Source organism: Oncorhynchus gorbuscha, unplaced genomic scaffold (assembly GCF_021184085.1).
Source record: "Oncorhynchus gorbuscha isolate QuinsamMale2020 ecotype Even-year unplaced genomic scaffold, OgorEven_v1.0 Un_scaffold_689, whole genome shotgun sequence".
In the NCBI taxonomy this organism is placed as follows: domain Eukaryota; kingdom Metazoa; phylum Chordata; class Actinopteri; order Salmoniformes; family Salmonidae; genus Oncorhynchus; species Oncorhynchus gorbuscha.
The window spans coordinates 195,858-212,636 of NW_025745765.1; the positions used below are offsets into that span (position 1 = coordinate 195,858).

At 53.4% G+C, this 16,779-nt stretch overlaps 1 protein-coding gene across 1 annotated transcript in view; it reads left to right on the top strand.

Moving 5' to 3' along the window:
* LOC124019813 (serine/threonine-protein kinase 24-like) overlaps positions 1 to 14,587 on the top strand; it is a 35,434-nt gene extending 20,847 nt beyond the window's left edge. The window contains exons 3-10 of the mRNA XM_046335248.1: positions 632 to 688; positions 1,282 to 1,390; positions 3,481 to 3,637; positions 4,585 to 4,723; positions 6,050 to 6,201; positions 6,703 to 6,877; positions 11,634 to 11,770; positions 14,124 to 14,587. Coding sequence (XP_046191204.1) covers positions 632 to 688; positions 1,282 to 1,390; positions 3,481 to 3,637; positions 4,585 to 4,723; positions 6,050 to 6,201; positions 6,703 to 6,877; positions 11,634 to 11,770; positions 14,124 to 14,163 — 966 coding nt within the window. The 3' untranslated portion in view covers positions 14,164 to 14,587. The remainder of the gene's footprint in view (positions 1 to 631; positions 689 to 1,281; positions 1,391 to 3,480; positions 3,638 to 4,584; positions 4,724 to 6,049; positions 6,202 to 6,702; positions 6,878 to 11,633; positions 11,771 to 14,123) is intronic.
* The last annotated feature ends 2,192 nt before the right edge of the window (positions 14,588 to 16,779 follow it).

Here is a 16,779-nt window from a genome sequence, read left to right on the forward strand (position 1 = left end):
AACCACTGTCCCATAAACCCCCTGTTGTCCCATAAACCCCCTGTTGTCCCATAAACCCCCTGTTGTCCCATTAAACCCCCTGTCCCTAAACCCCTGCTGAACCACTGTCTCATAAACCCCCTGTTGTCCCATAAACCCCCTGTTGTCCCATTAAACTCCCCTGTTGTCTCATAAACCCCCTGTTGTCCCATAAACCCCCTGTTGTCCCATAAACCCCCTGTTGTCTCATAAACCCCCTGTTGTCTCATAAACCCCCTGTTGTCCCATAAACCCCCTGCTGAACCACTGTCCCATAAACCCCCCTTTTCCAGGTTGTTCTCTAAACATACTATACTTCAGCGAAGTGTCCTCTTTTCTGGCCTAGATACTTAACAGTTATAGAAGAACCGAAGGGAAAGTGCTACTCCCCTGCAGACATCTGGCCCACAGGCTGATATTTAGGACCATCGTCATGTTAGTAGGAAGGGATTTAACAGCATTTTAATCTCACTTCCCACTTCTCTATTTAATCCCAAATGAAACCAGGATAAAAGACTCCTGACTCCCACCAGACAGAGCTTCTCAGGGCATCTTATTGCTACAGATTTGGAGGAACAGGGCCTCTGTAACTGGCTTCTCTTGTCTGCTTCAGGAGGCCAAGCTGTGGATCATTATGGAGTATCTTGGGGGAGGCTCGGCATTAGATCTGGTGAGTGATGTTACCAGTAGTCGGACGATATGTGGACGTTGTGTTAGCTAACGGTTGTGTGAGTTGTGCTAGCTAACAGGGGAGGTTGTGTGAGTTGTCCTAGCTAACAGGGGCGGTTGTGTGAGTTGTCCTAGCTAACAGGGGCGGTTGTGTGATTGTGCTAGCTAACAGGGGCGGTTGTGTGATTGTGCTAGCTAACAGGGGCGGTTGTGTGAGTTGTGCTAGCTAACATGGGCAGTTGTGTGAGTTGTGCTAGCTAACAGGGCGGTTGTGTGAGTTGTCCTAGCTAACAGGGGCGGTTGTGTGAGTTGTGCTAGCTAACAGGGGGCGGTTGTGTGAGTTGTGCTAGCTAACAGGGGCGGTTGTGTGAGTTGTCCTAGCTAACAGGGGCGGTTGTGTGAGTTGTGCTAGCTAACAGGGGGTTGTGTGAGTTGTGCTAGCTAACAGGGGGGGTTGTGTGAGTTGTGCTAGCTAACAGGGCGGTTGTGTGAGTTGTCCTAGCTAACAGGGGTGATTGTGTGAGTTGTCCTAGCTAACAGGGGTGATTGTGTGAGTTGTCCTAGCTAACAGAAGCGGTTGTGTGGTTTTTCCAGTTGGAGCCGGGGTTGCTGGATGAGACTCAGATCGCCACCATCCTCAGAGAGATTCTGAAGGGTCTGGAATACCTCCACTCAGAGAAGAAGATACACAGAGACATCAAAGGTACTAGCTAGCATGGGTACCAGTAGGGGCTAACCTAGCATGGTACCAGTAGGGGCTAACCTAGCATGGATACCAGTAGGGGCTAACCTAGCATGGATACCAGTAGGGGCTAACCTAGCATGGATACCAGTAGGGGCTAACCTAGCATGGATACCAGTAGGGGCTAACCTAGCATGGATACCAGTAGGGGCTAACCTAGCATGGATACCAGTAGGGGCTAACCTAGCATGGATACCAGTAGGGGCTAACCTAGCATGGATACCAGTAGGGGCTAACCTAGCATGGATACCAGTAGGGGCTAACCTAGCATGGATACCAGTAGGGGCTAACCTAGCATGGATACCAGTCAGGGCTAACCTAGCTAGCATGGGTACCAGTAGGGGCTAACCTATGGTCCTTCTGTAGCTCAGTTGGTAGAGCATGGCGCTTGTAACGCCAGGGTAGTGGGTTCGATCCCCGGGACCACCCATACGTAGAATGTATGCACACATGACTGTAAGTCGCTTTGGATAAAAGCGTCTGCTAAATGGCATATATTATATTATTACCTAGCATGGATACCAGTCAGGGCTAGCATGGGTACCAGTAGGGGCTAACCTAGCATGGATACCAGTAGGGGCTAACCTAGCTAGCATGGATACCAGTAGGGGCTAACCTAGCTAGCAGGTACAGAGATATCAACAGTACTGACAGGGTTAATGTAGAAGGTACAGAGACATCAACAGTACTGCCAGGGTTAATGTAGAAGGTACAGAAACATCAACAGTACTGCCAGGGTTAATGTAGAAGGTACAGAGACATCAACAGTACTGACAGGGTTAATGTAGAAGGTACAGAGACATCAACAGTACTGACAGGGTTAATGTAGAAGGTACAGAGACATCAACAGTACTGACAGGGTTAATGTAGAAGGTACAGAGACATCAACAGTACTGACAGGGTTAATGTAGAAGGTACAGAGACATCAACAGTACTGACAGGGTTAATGTAGAAGGCACAGAGACATCAACAGTACTGACAGGGTTAATGTAGAAGGTACAGAGATATCAACAGTACTGACAGGGTTAATGTAGAAGGTACAGGGACATCAACAGTACTGACAGGGTTAATGTAGAAGGTACAGAGACATCAACAGTACTGACAGGGTTAATGTAGAAGGTACAGAGACATCAACAGTACTGACAGGGTTCATGTAGAAGGTACAGAGACATCAACAGTACTGACAGGGTTAATGTAGAAGGTACAGAAACATCAACAGTACTGACAGGGTTAATGTAGAAGGTACAGAGACATCAACAGTACTGACAGGGTTAATGTAGAAGGTACAGAGACATCAACAGTACTGACAGGGTTAATGTAGAAGGTACAGAGACATCAACAGTACTGACAGGGTTAATGTAGAAGGCACAGAGACATCAACAGTACTGACAGGGTTAATGTAGAAGGTACAGAGACATCAACAGTACTGACAGGGTTAATGTAGAAGGTACAGGGACATCAACAGTACTGACAGGGTTAATGTAGAAGGTACAGAGACATCAACAGTACTGACAGGGTTAATGATTAGAATGAGTGACATTAACAGAGACATCAACAACTAAGTGACAGAGACATCCTCTGACAGGGTTAATGTGGGTTTTCAGGGTTATGAGAGGAACAGTGAGTCAACAGATTAGAGGGTTCCAATGGGTTTGAGTCACAGAGACATCAACAGTTCCATTCTGTTTGAGGGTTAATGTAGAAGGTTCCATTCTGGGAGACATCAACAGTACCCCTGGTTCCATTCTGGGTTTGAGAAGGTACAGAGACTACCCCTGGTTCCAGTCTGGGTAGAAGTCCTGACTGGGTTTGAGTCCTGGTCAGAGACATCAACAGTACTGTTCCATTCTGGGTTTGAGAAGGTACAGAGACATCCCTGGTTCCATTCTGGGTTTGAGTCCTGGTTTTCGAGTCCTGAGTTGTCCCCCTGGTTCCATTCTGGGTTTGAGTCCTGGTCGGTCCTACCCCTGGTTCCATTCTGGGTTTGAGTCCTGGTCGGTCCTACCCCTGGTTCCATTCTGGGTTTGAAACTGCTCTCATCTCTCCCTCAGCTGTTCCATTCTCCTGCTGTCGGAGCGTGGGTTCCATTCTGGGTGAAGTGCTGGTCCAGATCCAAACTTCTGGTTTGAGTGGCGGGACAGCTAACAACCTGGTTCCAGCTGGGTTTGCAGCACCTTCGTTGGCACGCCCTTCTGGATGGCTCCAGAGGTTTGCAGTCAGCCTATGACTGTAAGGTGAGAGGTCGAAGGTTACAGTCAGCCTATGACTCTATGGTGAGAGGTCAGAGGTTAGTCAGCCTCGATCTCTGGTGAGTCAGGTTAGTCAGCCTACGACTGGTTCCATGGTGGGGTTGAGTTCCAGTCAGCCTACGACCCTGGTGAGAGGTCAGAGGTTGAGTCAGCCTACGACTCTATGGTGAGAGGTCAGAGGTTAGTCAGGCTACGACTCTATGGTGGGTCAGAGGTTAGTCAGGCCTACGACTCTATGGTGAGGGTCAGAGGTTAGTCAGGCTACGACTCTATGGTGAGGGGTCAGAGATTAGTCAGCCTACGACTCTATGGTGAAAGGTCAGAGATTAGTCAGCCTACGACTCTATGGTGAGAGGTCAGAGGTTAGTCAGCCTACGACTCTATGGTGAGGGGTCATATATTAGTCAGCCAACGACTCTATGGTGAGAGGTCAGAGGTTACAGTCAGCCTACGACTCTATGGTGAGAGGTCAGAGATTAGTCAGCCTACGACTCTATGGTGAGGGGTCATATATTAGTCAGACAACGACTCTATGGTGAGAGGTCGGGGGTTACAGTCAGCCTACGACTCTATGGTGAGAGGTCGGAGGTTACAGTCAGCCTACGACTCTATGGTGAGAGGTCAGAGGTTAGTCAGCCTATGACTTAGGGGTCATACAGGAAGTTCTGTTTATAATGACAACAAAGACGTTATCCCAAATGCCACACAAGGTCTACATCTGAATCGGCAACCTATTCCCTATATAGTCCACTAGCCCATAGGACTCTGGTCAAAAGTAATGACTATTCTATAAACAGTAGGGTGTCATTTTGGATGGTCCGAAGGTGAAAACATCTCCCTGTCCCCTCTGTGTTGCAGGCAGACATCTGGTCTCTGGGTATAACATGTCTATAGAGCTGGCTAAAGGAGAACCCCACACTCTGAGCTACACCCGATGAAAGTGCTGTTCCTTATCCCAAAGAACACCCCTCCTACCCTGGAGGGGAACTACAGCAAGCCCCTCAAGGAGTTTGTGGAGGCCTGCCTAAACAAGGAGCCAAGCTTCGTAAGTGTCCCTTTAGAGTTAGGCTTCTGAAGTGTTCACTTTCAAACCCCAAACCTAACTGGTTTCAACTGGTTTTACTTCCCTTTGAAGTGCTCTGTTAGGAAACATGTTTAAACCCCAAACCTAACTGGTTTCAACTGGTTTTACTTCCCTTTGAAGTGCTCTGTTAGGGTTTTCAAACCTAACTGGTTTCAACTGGTTTCGACTGGTTTTACTTCCCTTTGAAGTGCTCTGTTAGGAAAACACGTTTAAACCCCAAACCTAACTGGTTTCAACTGGTTTCAACTGGTTTTACTTCCCTTTGAAGTGCTCTGTTAGGAAACACGTTTAAACCCCAAACCTAACTGGTTTCAACTGGTTTTACTTCCCTTTGAAGTGCTCTGTTAGGAAAACACGTTTAAACCCCAAACCTAACTGGTTTCAACTGGTTTTACTTCCCTTTGAAGTGCTCTGTTAGGAAACACGTTTAAACCCCAAACCTAACTGGTTTCAACTGGTTTTACTTCCCTTTGAAGTGCTCTGTTAGGAAAACACGTTTAAACCCCAAACCTAACTGGTTTCAACTGGTTTTACTTCCCTTTGAAGTGCTCTGTTAAGAAAACACGTTTAAACCCCAAACCTAACTGGTTTCAACTGGACTTCTGGTCTCTGTTAAGAAAACACTTTAAACAGTAACTGGTTTCAACTGGTTAGACTGGTTTTACTTCCCTTTGAAGTGCTCTGTTAAAAATGTTTAAACCCCAAACCTAACTGGTTTCAACTGGTTTTACTTCCCTTTGAAGTGCTCTGTTAAGAAAACACGTTTAAACCCCAAACCTAACTGGTTTCAACTGGTTTTACTTCCCTTTGAAGTGCTCTGTTAAGAAAACACGTTTAAACCCCAAACCTAACTGGTTTCAACTGGTTTCAACTGGTTTTACTTCCCTTTGAAGTGCTCTGTTAGGAAAACATGTTTAAACCCCAAACCTAACTGGTTTCAACTGGTTTCAACTGGTTTTACTTCCCTTTGAAGTGCTCTGTTAGGAAAACACGTTTAAACCCCAAACCTAACTGGTTTCAACTGGTTTTACTTCCCTTTGAAGTGCTCTGTTAGGAAAACATGTTTAAACCCCAAACCTAACTGGTTTCAACTGGTTTCAACTGGTTTTACTTCCATTCGCTGGCCTGGCAATATCAGAGAGCATTTGGAGGTAATTTGTGCATCTGTGCCTGCGTAGTTTTACCCTCTCTGTATCCAGTCCTGTCTCTCCACTCCTCACCTTGCTTAAACTTCCTTCTCATGCCTTCCACTTTCCTCCTTCCCTTTCCCCCTCTCTCTCTCTGCAGAGGCCCACTGCCAAAGAGCTGTTGAAACACAAGCTGATTGTGCGTCACGCCAAGAAGACGTCGTACCTGACAGAGCTGGTGGATAGATACAGGAGGTGGAAGGCTGAGCAGACCAGGCAGCAGGCAGAGTCCAGCTCAGACGAGTCTGACTCGTAAGTCAGGATCAGACCTAGGCAGACCAGGCAGAGTCCAGCTCAGACGAGTCTGACTCGTAAGTCAGGATCAGACCTAGGCAGACCAGACAGCAGGCAGAGTCCAGCTCAGACGAGTCTGACTCGTAAGTCAGGATCAGACCAGACAGCAGGCAGAGTCCAGCTCAGACGAGTCTGACTCGTAAGTCAGGATCAGACCAGACAGCAGGCAGAGTCCAGCTCAGACGAGTCTGACTCGTAAGTCAGGATCAGACCTAGGCAGACCAGACAGCAGGCAAGAGTCCAGCTCAGACGAGTCTGACTCGTAAGTCAGGATCAGACCAGACAGCAGGCAGAGTCCAGCTCAGACGAGTCTGACTCGTAAGTCAGGATCAGACCTAGTTTGCATACTAAATGGAACCCTCTTCCCTTTGCAGTGCACTACTTTAACCAAGGCTATTGAGTCATACTGTCGTGCTGAGCCAATTAGAGTCCTGACTCTGGTCTATCTTGTCCAATCAGGGAGCAGGATGGGCAGGCGTCAGGCGGGAACAACTTTGGGAGTGATGACTGGATCTTCACCATCAGAGAGAAGGATCCTAAGAAACTGCAGAACGGGGGAGAGGGACAGGAAGTGGAGAGTGGAGACATTTCAGGGAGGCTGTTTTCCACCATCATCTCTCCTTCTCTGGCCGAAGTAAGAAGCTCCCCCCTGTCATAGCGCAGACAGACCAACCCAACCCCCGGCCATGAGACAGACCAACCCAACCCTCGGCCATGGTCAGACAGACCAACCCAACCCTCGGCCATGGTCAAACAGACCAACCCAACCCCCGGCCATGAGACAGACCAACCCAACCCCCGGCCATGAGACAGACCAACCCAACCCTCGGCCATGAGACAGACGAACCCAACCCTCGGCCATGGTCAGACAGACCAACCCAACCCTCGGCCATGAGACAGACGAACCCAACCCTCGGCCATGGTCAGACAGACCAACCCAACCTTCGGCCATGAGACAGACGAACCCAACCCTCGGCCATGGTCAGACAGACCAACCCAACCCTCGGCCATGGTCAGACAGACCAACCCAACCCTCGGCCATGGTCAGACAGACCAACCCAACCCCCGGCCATGAGACAGACCAACCCAACCCCCGGCCATGAGACAGACCAACCCAACCCTCGGCCATGAGACAGACGAACCCAACCCTCGGCCATGGTCAGACAGACCAACCCAACTCCCGGCCATGAGACAGACCAACCCAACCCTCGGCCATGAGACACACCAACCCAACCCCCGGCCATGAGACAGACCAACCCAACCCTCGGCCATGAGACAGACAGACCAAACCAACCCTCGGCCATGGTCAGACAGACCAACCCAACCCCCGGCCATGGTCAGACAGACCAAACCAACCCCCGGCCATGGTCAGACAGACCAACCCCTGGCCATGAGACAGACCAACCCAACCCTCGGCCATGAGACAGACCAACCCAACCCCCGGCCATGGTCAGACAGACCAACCCCTGGCCATGAGACAGACCAACCCAACCCCCGGCCATGAGACAGACCAACCCAACCCCCTGCCATGGTCAGACAGACCAACCCAACCCCCGGCTATGAGACAGACCAACCCAACCCCCGGCCATGGTCAGACAGACCAACCCAACCCCCTGCCATTGTCAGACAGACCAAACCAACCCCCGGCCATGGTCAGACAGACCAAACCAACCCCCGGCCATGGTCAGACAGACCAACCCCTGGCCATGAGACAGACCAACCCAACCCCCGGCCATGAGACAGACAGACCAACCCAACCCTCGGCCATGGTCAGACAGACCAACCCAACCCCCGGCCATAAGACAGACCAACCCAACCCTCGGCCATGGTCAGACAAACCAACCCAACCCTCGGCCATGAGACAGACAAACCAAACCAACCCAACCCTCGGCCATGAGACAGATCAACCCAACCCCCGGCCATGGTCAGACAGACCAACCCAACCCTCGGCCATGAGACAGACCAACCCAACCCCCGGCCATGAGACAGACCAACCCAACCCCCGGCCATGGTCAGACAGACCAACCCAACCCTCGGCCATGAGACAGACAGACCAACCCAACCCTCGGCCATGAGACAGACCAACCCAACCCTGGGCCATGGTCAGACAGACCAACCCAACCCTCGGCCATGGTCAGACAGACCAACCCAACCCCCGGCCATGGTCAGACAGACCAACCCAACCCTCGGCCATGGTCAGACAGACCAACCCAACCCCCGGCCATGAGACAGACCAACCCAACCCTCGGCCATGAGACAGACCAACCCAACCCTCGGCCATGGTCAGACAGACCAACCCCCGGCCATGGTCAGACAGACCAACTCCCGGCCATGAGACAGACAGACCAACCCAACCCTCGGCCATGGTCAGACAGACCAACCCAACCCCCGGCCATGAGACAGACCAACCCAACCCCGGCCATGAGACAGACCAACCCAACGCCCGGCCATGGTCAGACAGACCAACCCCTGGCCATGGTCAGACAGACCAACCCAACCCCCGGCCATGGTCAGACAGACCAACCCAACCCCCGGCCATGGTCAGACAGACCAACCCAACCCCCGGCCATAAGACAGACCAACCCAACCCTCGGCCATGGTCAGACAGACCAACCCAACCCCCGGCCATGGTCAGACAGACCAACCCAACCCTCGTCCATGGTCAGACAGACCAACCCAACCCTCGGCCATGAGACAGACAAACCAAACCAACCCAACCCTCGGCCATGAGACAGACCAACCCAACCCCCGGCCGTGGTCAGACAGACCAACCCAACCCTCGGCCATGAGACAGACCAACCCAACCCCCGGCCATGGTCAGACAGACCAACCCAACCCTCGGCCATGGTCAGACAGACCAACTCAACCCTCGGCCATGAGACAGACCAACCCAACCCCCGGCCGTGGTCAGACAGACCAACCCAACCCCCGGCCATGGTCAGACAGACCAACCCAACCCCCGGCCATGAGACAGACCAACCCAACCCTCGGCCATGAGACAGACAGACCAACCCAACCCCCGGCCGTGGTCAGACAGACCAACCCAACCCCCGGCCATGGACAGACAGACCAACCCAACCCTCGGCCATGAGACAGACCAACCCAACCCTGGGCCATGGTCAGACAGACCAACCCAACCCCCGGCCATGGTCAGACAGACCAACCCAACCCTCGGCCATGGTCAGACAGACCAACCCAACCCCCGGCCATGAGACAGACCAACCCAACCCTCGGCCATGAGACAGACCAACCCAACCCTCGGCCATGGTCAGACAGACCAACCCCCGGCCATGGTCAGACAGACCAACTCCCGGCCATGAGACAGACAGACCAACCCAACCCTCGGCCATGGTCAGACAGACCAACTCCCGGCCATGGTCAGACAGACCAACCCAACCCCCGGCCATGAGACAGACCAACCCAACCCCCGGCCATGGTCAGACAGACCAACCCAACCCCGGCCATGAGACAGACCAACCCAACCCTCGGCCATGAGACAGACCAACCCAACCCCGGACATGAGACAGACCAACCCAACCCCCGGCCATGGTCAGACAGACCAACCCAACCCCGGCCATGAGGCAGACCAACCCAACCCTCGGCCATGAGACAGACCAACCCAACCCCCGGCCATGGTCAGACAGACCAACCCAACCCCCGGCCATGAGACAGACCAACCCAACCCCCGGCCATGGTCAGACAGACCAACCCAACCCCGGCCATGAGGCAGACCAACCCAACCCTCGGCCATGGTCAGACAGACCAACCCAACCCTCGGCCAGTGTCAGACAGACCAACCCAACCCCCGGCCATGAGACAGACCAACCCAACCCCCGGCCATGGTCAGACAGACCAACCCAACCCCGGCCATGAGGCAGACCAACCCAACCCTCGGCCATGGTCAGACAGACCAACCCAACCCTCGGCCATGGTCAGACAGACCAACCCAACCCTCGGCCAGTGTCAGACAGACCAACCCAACCCTCGGCCAGTGTCAGACAGACCAACCCAACCCCCGGCCATGGTCAGACAGACCAACCCAACCCTCGGCCATGAGACAGACCAACCCAACCCTCGGCCATGAGACAGACCAACCCAACCCCCGGCCATTAGACAGACCAACCCAACCCTTGGCCATGAGACAGACCAACCCAACCCCCGGCCATTAGACAGACCAACCCAACCCTCGGCCATGAGACAGACCAACCCAACCCTGGGCCATGGTCAGACAGACCAACCCAACCCTCGGCCATGAGACAGACCAACCCAACCCTCGGCCATGGTCAGACAGACCAACTCCCGGCCATGAGACAGACAGACCAACCCAACCCTCGGCCATGGTCAGACAGACCAACCCAACCCTCGGCCATGGTCAGACAGACCAACCCAACCCTCGGCCATGGTCAGACAGACCAACCCAACCCCCGGCCATGAGACAGACAAACCAACCCAACCCTCGGCCATGGTCAGACAGACCAACCCAACCCCCGGCCATGGTCAGACAGACCAACCAACCCCCTAACCCTGTTGTTCCCTTCTCTCTGTCCTCCCTCCTAACCCTGTTGTTCCCTTCTCTCTGTCCTCCCTCCTAACCCTGTTGTGTTCCCTTCTCTCTGTCCTCCCTACTAACCCTGTTGTTCCCTTCTCTCTGTCCTCCCTCCTAACCCTGCTGTTCCCTTCTCTCTGTCCTCCCTCCTAACCCTGTTGTGTTCCCTTCTCTCTGTCTTCCCTCCTAACCCTGTTGTTCCCTTCTCTCTGTCCTCCCTCCTAACCCTGTTGTTCCCTTCTCTCTGTCCTCCCTCCTAACCCTGCTGTTCCCTTCTCTCTGTCCTCCCTCCTAACCCTGTTGTGTTCCCTTCTCTCTGTCCTCCCTCCTAACCCTGTTGTTCCCTTCTCTCTGTCCTCCCTCCTAACCTCTGTCCTCCCTCCTAACCCTGTTGTGTTCCCTTCTCTCTGTCCTCCCTCCTAACCCTGTTGTTCCCGTCTCTCTCTCCTCCCTCCTAACCCTGTTGTTCCCTTCTCTCTGTCCTCCCTCCTAACCCTGTTGTTCCCTTCTCTCTGTCCTCCCTCCTAACCCTGCTGTTTCCTTCTCTCTGTCCTCCCTCCTAACCCTGTTGTGTTCCCTTCTCTCTGTCCTCCCTCCTAACCCTGTTGTTCCCTTCTCTCTGTCCTCCCTCCTAACCTTGCTGTTCCCTTCTCTCTGTCCTCCCTCCTAACCCTGTTGTGTTCCCTTCTCTCTGTCCTCCCTCCTAACCCTGTTGTTCCCGTCTCTCTGTCCTCCCTCCTAACCCTGTTGTTCCCTTCTCTCTGTCCTCCCTCCTAACCCTGTTGTGTTCCCTTCTCTCTGTCCTCCCTCCTAACCCTGTCGTTCCCGTCTCTCTGTCCTCCAGTTGAAGCAGCGTCAGGAGGCAGTGAATGGGAACCCCATGGCTCTAGATGAACTGAGAGAAGCTATTCTCCTAGCTGAGGAGGCCTACCCTGGGATCTCTGACTCCCTGGTCACACAGCTGGTTAACAGACTGCAGAGGTGTGACTACCAGCCCCTATAACCCTAGTACCTTACCACAGACCCCTCTAGCCCTAGTACCCTACCACTAACCCCTATAGCCCTAGTTCCCTACCACTAACCCCTATAACCCTAGTACCCTACCACAGACCCCTATAACCCTAGTACCCTACCACTAACCCTAGTACCCTTACCTCTAACCCCTATACCCCTAGTAATCTGCCACTAGCCCCTATACCCCTAGTACCCTACCACTAACCCTAGTACCCTACCACTAACCCTAGTACCCTACCACTAACCTTAGTACCCTACCACTAACCCTAGTACCCTACCACTAGCCCCTATAGCCCTAGTACCCTACTGCTAACCCTAGTACCCTAGTACCCTACCACTAGCCCCTATAGCCCTACTACCCTACCGCTAACCCTAGTACCCTACCACTAACCCTAGTACCCTACCGCTAACCCTAGTACCCTACCACTAATCCTAGTACCCTACCACTAACCCTAGTACCCTACCACTAACCCTAGTACCCTACCGCTAACCCTAGTACCCTACCGCTAACCCTAGTACCCTACCGCTAACCCTAGTACCCTACCGCTAACCCTAGTACCCTACCGCTAACCCTAGTACCCTACCGCTAACCCTAGTACCCTACCGCTAACCCTAGTACCCTACCGCTAACCCTAGTACCCTACCACTAACCCTAGTACCCTACCGCTAGCCCTAGTACCCTACCGCTAACCCTAGTACCCTACCACTAACCCCTATAGCCCTAGTTCCCTACCACTAACCCCTATAACCCTAGTTCCCTACCACTAACCCCTATAGCCCTAGTACCCTACCGCTAACCCTAGTACCCTACCACAGACCCCTATAACCCTAGTACCTTACCACAGACCCCTATAGCCCTAGTACCCTACCGCTAACCCCTATAACCCTAGTGCCCTACCACTAGCCTCTATAACCCTAGTACCCTACCACTAACCCTAGTACCCTACCACTAGCCCCTATAGCCCTAGTACCCTACCGCTAACCCTAGTACCCTACCACTAGCCCCTATAGCCCTAGTACCCTACCGCTAACCCTAGTACCCTACCACTAACCCTAGTACCCTACCGCTAACCCTAGTACCCTACCACTAATCCTAGTACCCTACCACTAATCCTAGTACCCTACCGCTAACCCTAGTACCCTACCGCTAACCCTAGTACCCTACCGCTAACCCTAGTACCCTACCGCTAACCCTAGTACCCTACCGCTAACCCTAGTACCCTACCGCTAACCCTAGTACCCTACCGCTAACCCTAGTACCCTACCGCTAACCCTAGTACCCTACCGCTAACCCTAGTACCCTACCACTAACCCTAGTACCCTACCGCTAGCCCTAGTACCCTACCGCTAACCCTAGTACCCTACCACTAACCCCTATAGCCCTAGTTCCCTACCACTAACCCCTATAACCCTAGTTCCCTACCACTAACCCCTATAGCCCTAGTACCCTACCGCTAACCCTAGTACCCTACCACAGACCCCTATAACCCTAGTACCTTACCACAGACCCCTATAGCCCTAGTACCCTACCGCTAACCCCTATAACCCTAGTACCCTACCACAGACCCCTATAACCCTAGTACCCTACCACTAACCCTAGTACCCTACCACTAGCCCATATAGCCATAGTACCCTACCACTAACCCCTATAACCCTCATACCCTACCACTAACCCTAGTGCCCTACCACTAGCCTCTATAACCCTAGTACCCTACCACTAACCCTAGTACCCTACCACTAGCCCCTATAGCCCTAGTACCCTACCGCTAACCCTAGTACCCTACCACTAGCCCCTATAGCCCTAGTACCCTACCGCTAACCCTAGTACCCTACCACTAACCCTAGTACCCTACCGCTAACCCTAGTACCCTACCACTAATCCTAGTACCCTACCACTAATCCTAGTACCCTACCGCTAACCCTAGTACCCTACCGCTAACCCTAGTACCCTACCCTAACCCTAGTACCCTTGCTAACCCTAGTACCCTACCGCTAACCCTAGTACCCTACCGCTAACCCTAGTACCCTACCGCTAACCCTAGTACCCTACCGCTAACCCTAGTACCCTACCACTAACCCTAGTACCCTACCACTAACCCTAGTACCCTACCGCTAACCCTAGTACCCTACCATTTGCCCCTATAGCCCTAGTACCCTACCACTAACCCTAGTACCCTACCACTAACCCTAGTACCCTACCACTAACCCTAGTACCCTACCACTAACCCTAGTACCCTACCACTAACCCCTATAGATACATCTAAACCCACACCTGTCCACTGTCCTAACCTATCTCCATCTTCTCTGTCCTCTCTCTTAGATTTTCTTCAGGCAGGAAGTCTTCGTGCTCTTCTCCCTAGTGATTGGCTCTCTGCCCCAGCCTGCCTCTCCCAGGTCCCGCCCCCTGTCTGTGGTCCAGTCAGAGGTTAGAGGTCAGCCTGGATAACACCATAGGTGTCCGTCACACATTCCTGCTGGAGAACCCTGAACACACCCGACGCTTGGTGATCAACTCCAAGGCCTCTTTTAGGAACTTGATAAACCTGTGGAGATCAGAGGGGGTAGTAGAGCCCAGTCACTCTGTTAACACTGCTGGAGAATTAACCCAAGATCAAGGAGACACTGCTTCTCAGAGGAGGACCCATCAGTATGGGCCCAGTCTGTCTGGAACCAGAGGGAGACCCATCAGTATGGACCCAGTCTGTCTGGAACCAGAGGGAGACCCATCAGTATGGACCCAGTCTGTCTGGAACCAGAGGGAGACCCATCAGTATGGGCCCAGTCTGTCTGGAACCAGAGGGAGACCCATCAGTATGGACCCAGTCTGTCTGGAACCAGAGGGAGACCCATCAGTATGGACCCAGTCTGTCTGGAACCAGAGGGAGACCCATCAGTATGGACCCAGTCTGTCTGGAACCAGAGGGAGACCCATCAGTATGGACCCAGTCTGTCTGGAACCAGAGAGGAGACCCATCAGTATGGACCCAGTCTGTCTGGAACCAGAGGGAGACCCATCAGTATGGACCCAGTCTGTCTGGAACCAGAGGGAGACCCATCAGTATGGACCCAGTCTGTCTGGAACCAGAGGGAGACCCATCAGTATGGACCCAGTCTGTCTGGAACCAGAGGGAGACCCATCAGTATGGGCCCAGTCTGTCTGGAACCAGAGGGAGACCCATCAGTATGGGCCCAGTCTGTCTGGAACCAGAGGGAGACCCATCAGTATGGACCCAGTCTGTCTGGAACCAGAGGGAGACCCATCAGTATGGACCCAGTCTGTCTGGAACCAGAGGGAGACCCATCAGTATGGACCCAGTCTGTCTGGAACCAGAGGGAGACCCATCAGTATGGACCCAGTCTGTCTGGAACCAGAGGAGACCCATCAGTATGGACCCAGTCTGTCTGGAACCAGAGGGAGACCCATCAGTATGGACCCAGTCTGTCTGGAACCAGAGGGAGACCCATCAGTATGGGCCCAGTCTGTCTGGAACCAGAGGGAGACCCATCAGTATGGGCCCAGTCTGTCTGGAACCAGAGGGAGACCCATCAGTATGGACCCAGTCTGTCTGGAACCAGAGGGAGACCCATCAGTATGGACCCAGTCTGTCTGGAACCAGAGGGAGACCCATCAGTATGGGCCCAGTCTGTCTGGAACCAGAGGGAGACCCATCAGTATGGACCCAGTCTGTCTGGAACCAGAGGGAGACCCATCAGTATGGACCCAGTCTGTCTGGAACCAGAGGGAGACCCATCAGTATGGACCCAGTCTGTCTGGAACCAGAGGGAGACCCATCAGTATGGGCCCAGTCTGTCTGGAACCAGAGGGAGACCCATCAGTATGGGCCCAGTCTGTCTGGAACCAGAGGGAGACCCATCAGTATGGACCCAGTCTGTCTGGAACCAGAGGGAGACCCATCAGTATGGACCCAGTCTGTCTGGAACCAGAGGGAGACCCATCAGTATGGACCCAGTCTGTCTGGAACCAGAGGGAGACCCATCAGTATGGACCCAGTCTGTCTGGAACCAGAGGGAGACCCATCAGTATGGACCCAGTCTGACTGGAACCAGAGGAGGACCCATCAGTATGGGCCCAGTCTGTCTGGAACCAGAGGGAGACCCATCAGTATGGGCCCAGTCTGTCTGGAACCAGAGGGAGACCCATCAGTATGGGCCCAGTCTGTCTGGAACCAGAGGGAGACCCATCAGTATGGCCCAGTCTGACTGGAACCAGAGGAGGAGCCATCAGTATGGGCCCAGTCTGTCTGGAACCAGAGGGAGACCCATCAGTATGGACCCAGTCTGTCTGGAACCAGAGGGAGACCCATCAGTATGGACCCAGTCTGTCTGGAACCAGAGGGAGACCCATCAGTATGGACCCAGTCTGTCTGGAACCAGAGGGAGACCCATCAGTATGGACCCAGTCTGTCTGGAACCAGAGGGAGACCCATCAGTATGGACCCAGTCTGTCTGGAACCAGAGGGAGACCCATCAGTATGGGCCCAGTCTGTCTGGAACCAGAGGGAGACCCATCAGTATGGGCCCAGTCTGTCTGGAACCAGAGGGAGACCCATCAGTATGGGCCCAGTCTGTCTGGAACCAGAGGGAGACCCATCAGTATGGACCCAGTCTGTCTGGAACCAGAGGGAGACCCATCAGTATGGGCCCAGTCTGTCTGGAACCAGAGGGAGACCCATCAGTATGAGCCCAGTCTGTCTGGAACCAGAGGAGGAGCCATCAGTATGGGCCCAGTCTGTCTGGAACCAGAGGGAGACCCATCAGTATGGGCCCAGTCTGTCTGGAACCAGAGGGAGACCCATCAGTATGGGCCCAGTCTGTTCTGGAACCAGAGGGAGACCCATCAGTATGGGCCCAGTCTGTCTGGAACCAGAGGGAGACCCATCAGTATGGACCCAGTCTGTCTGGAACCAGAGGGAGACCCATCAGTATGGGCCCAGTCTGTCTGGAACCAGAGGGAG